This window comes from Acipenser ruthenus, chromosome 8 (genome assembly GCF_902713425.1).
Source record: "Acipenser ruthenus chromosome 8, fAciRut3.2 maternal haplotype, whole genome shotgun sequence".
NCBI lineage: Eukaryota > Metazoa > Chordata > Actinopteri > Acipenseriformes > Acipenseridae > Acipenser > Acipenser ruthenus.
In genome coordinates, this window is record NC_081196.1 from 7,784,091 (window position 1) to 7,786,114 (window position 2,024).

At 33.5% G+C, this 2,024-nt stretch overlaps 1 protein-coding gene across 1 annotated transcript in view; it reads right to left on the reverse strand.

Moving 5' to 3' along the window:
• Window positions 1-13, reverse strand: part of LOC117406306 (olfactory receptor 52E4-like) — a 981-nt gene extending 968 nt beyond the window's left edge. Inside the window, exon 1 of the mRNA XM_034010244.3 lies at window positions 1-13. This exon is cut by the window's left edge and continues 968 nt beyond it. Coding sequence (XP_033866135.3) covers window positions 1-13 — 13 coding nt within the window.
• Between the last annotated feature and the right edge of the window lie 2,011 nt (window positions 14-2,024).

Here is a 2,024-nt window from a genome sequence, read left to right on the forward strand (position 1 = left end):
GTTTTTCTTGCATTGTGATTCCAGTGCTGTTGGCTTTAAACATGCCAGATACCTGTAAAACAAAATAACATTATTGCTTCATATCTATCTTTCTATCTAGCTATCTATATAATGTTTCCTGTATATATAAAATTAAACAACCTGTTTCTTTTTTACAAAGCCAAACACCTTATTTTAGCAAAACACTACCAGATTTAACAATGTAAGGTAGAAAGTCTGATATTTCTTTTCTTTTTAAATATATCCCAGAGCTGCCACCGCTGTGAATGGATTTCCAGCACAGGGTTAGTCGGGTTATTTAGGAGAACTGATTCTGGAACCCTACCAGTCGAATGTAATTTGAAGGTATAGGGACATATTTCAAGCATTTACTCCAGTCTATAGATAACTCCTATTTTTTATAAGGAAAAAAAAAAGAAAAAAACTCATTTTACAAACTAATAAAACAAAAGTTCTTTATTTGTTTCTTATTTTGTAACATTAACTTTTCCCCATATTTATGCTTACCATGCTTTAATGTGGTTTACCATCCATTGCACCTCCCATTACCAGACGTCTCTGTAATTTACTACACTTGCTTGACCTTGTCCTCTACTACAGTTGTAATTGTACCATGGTATACTGCCCCATGGCTATAATAGTTAGTATCATGTGCAAACCAGTAGCTGTTTTTATTTATTGAATTTAAATTTCATTTTACTACATGTTTTTTTATGTATTGCCCACATTACATAAATAGCTTACATAGCGTTCCAATCCATTTATAATATTATAAATATTATTACATTTTTGTTTCAGCAACTAACACACATAATATCATTAATAATACTCACACTATTTAAAAAGGAATCCCTTCTTCACTCTCCAGTTTGACTACACTGTTATCCGACGCTTGACAATAACTCCTTTAAATCCCTTTCCTATTCCTCAGAGGTGTGGCTTTCTGTTGATTAATTCTGCTTCTTAATTGGAGTTCAGATGCCCATTGCTTAATATAACCCTTAACTACATGTTATGAGATCAGAATTTTGAAAATACTGTATCTTTTTTGTTTTGTACCTGTTTCCATAAATAACACTCTAAACCTTGTGCTGTTGATCGAATGGACACTTTCCACACGCTGAGCAATAGCAGCCAAGTCATACTTTATGTTACACTGTGGGAGCACAAGGGGCAATGCAGTGCTTCTTGTGGGCCCTTCGTCTTGTACAGCTGTCTTTCTAATGAAATTAGTCAGTCTCACCTCCCGTTGAAGTGAATTCAACATTTGCAATATATCGTGTATCAAGACAAATTCCAATCCTGCATAGGTCTGTAACAGCTCACCGTCAAATGTACTTTGTTCATGATTCAATTAATTTAGAAAGATTTTGGGAGTTCTGTTATTTATGTTTTGTTTTTTTTAATTAAGCATCTCCTATTGTAACAAGTCAGAATGTGCACTAACCCACACCTATGTTGGTTGTGGATCCCTTTCCTAACACCACCAATGCAGCACTTGCAGCAGTATTTCTTCTAGTCAAAACCCATTCTGGCCTCCTATACTTAAAGCTTGGCTGGCAGCATGTCTCAGGTGGAGCACCTGGCTCTCAAATCATTTACACAAAACACAGAAATGAACAAAATACAAATTAAATTACATAAGAATTTCTAATTGTTTTTTTTTCAAATATAGCAAAAAGCTTTTTAAATGTGGTACATACAGATACTATATTTCAAAGAAAAAGTTACAGATGAAAAGTTACTGCAGCTTCCTGAAGACTAATCGTTTCATGTGCTGAAGTTCAAACCCACCCCAAAAGTAGCAGGATCTAACAGTAGAGCGTTGTATTTGAAATATTAGCCTATGTTGAATTACTGTCAAATTAAACTCAGCAAGTAAATGCCCAAAACATTAGGGGGACTATAATGTTAATAAGGTTAATAAGATAATATTGATTGCAAAGCATTGTATAAATAGCACTCCTTAATCTAAAATAAGCTTTAAAAAGAAAATTCAGTATTAATTTTAACATGAGATAAGA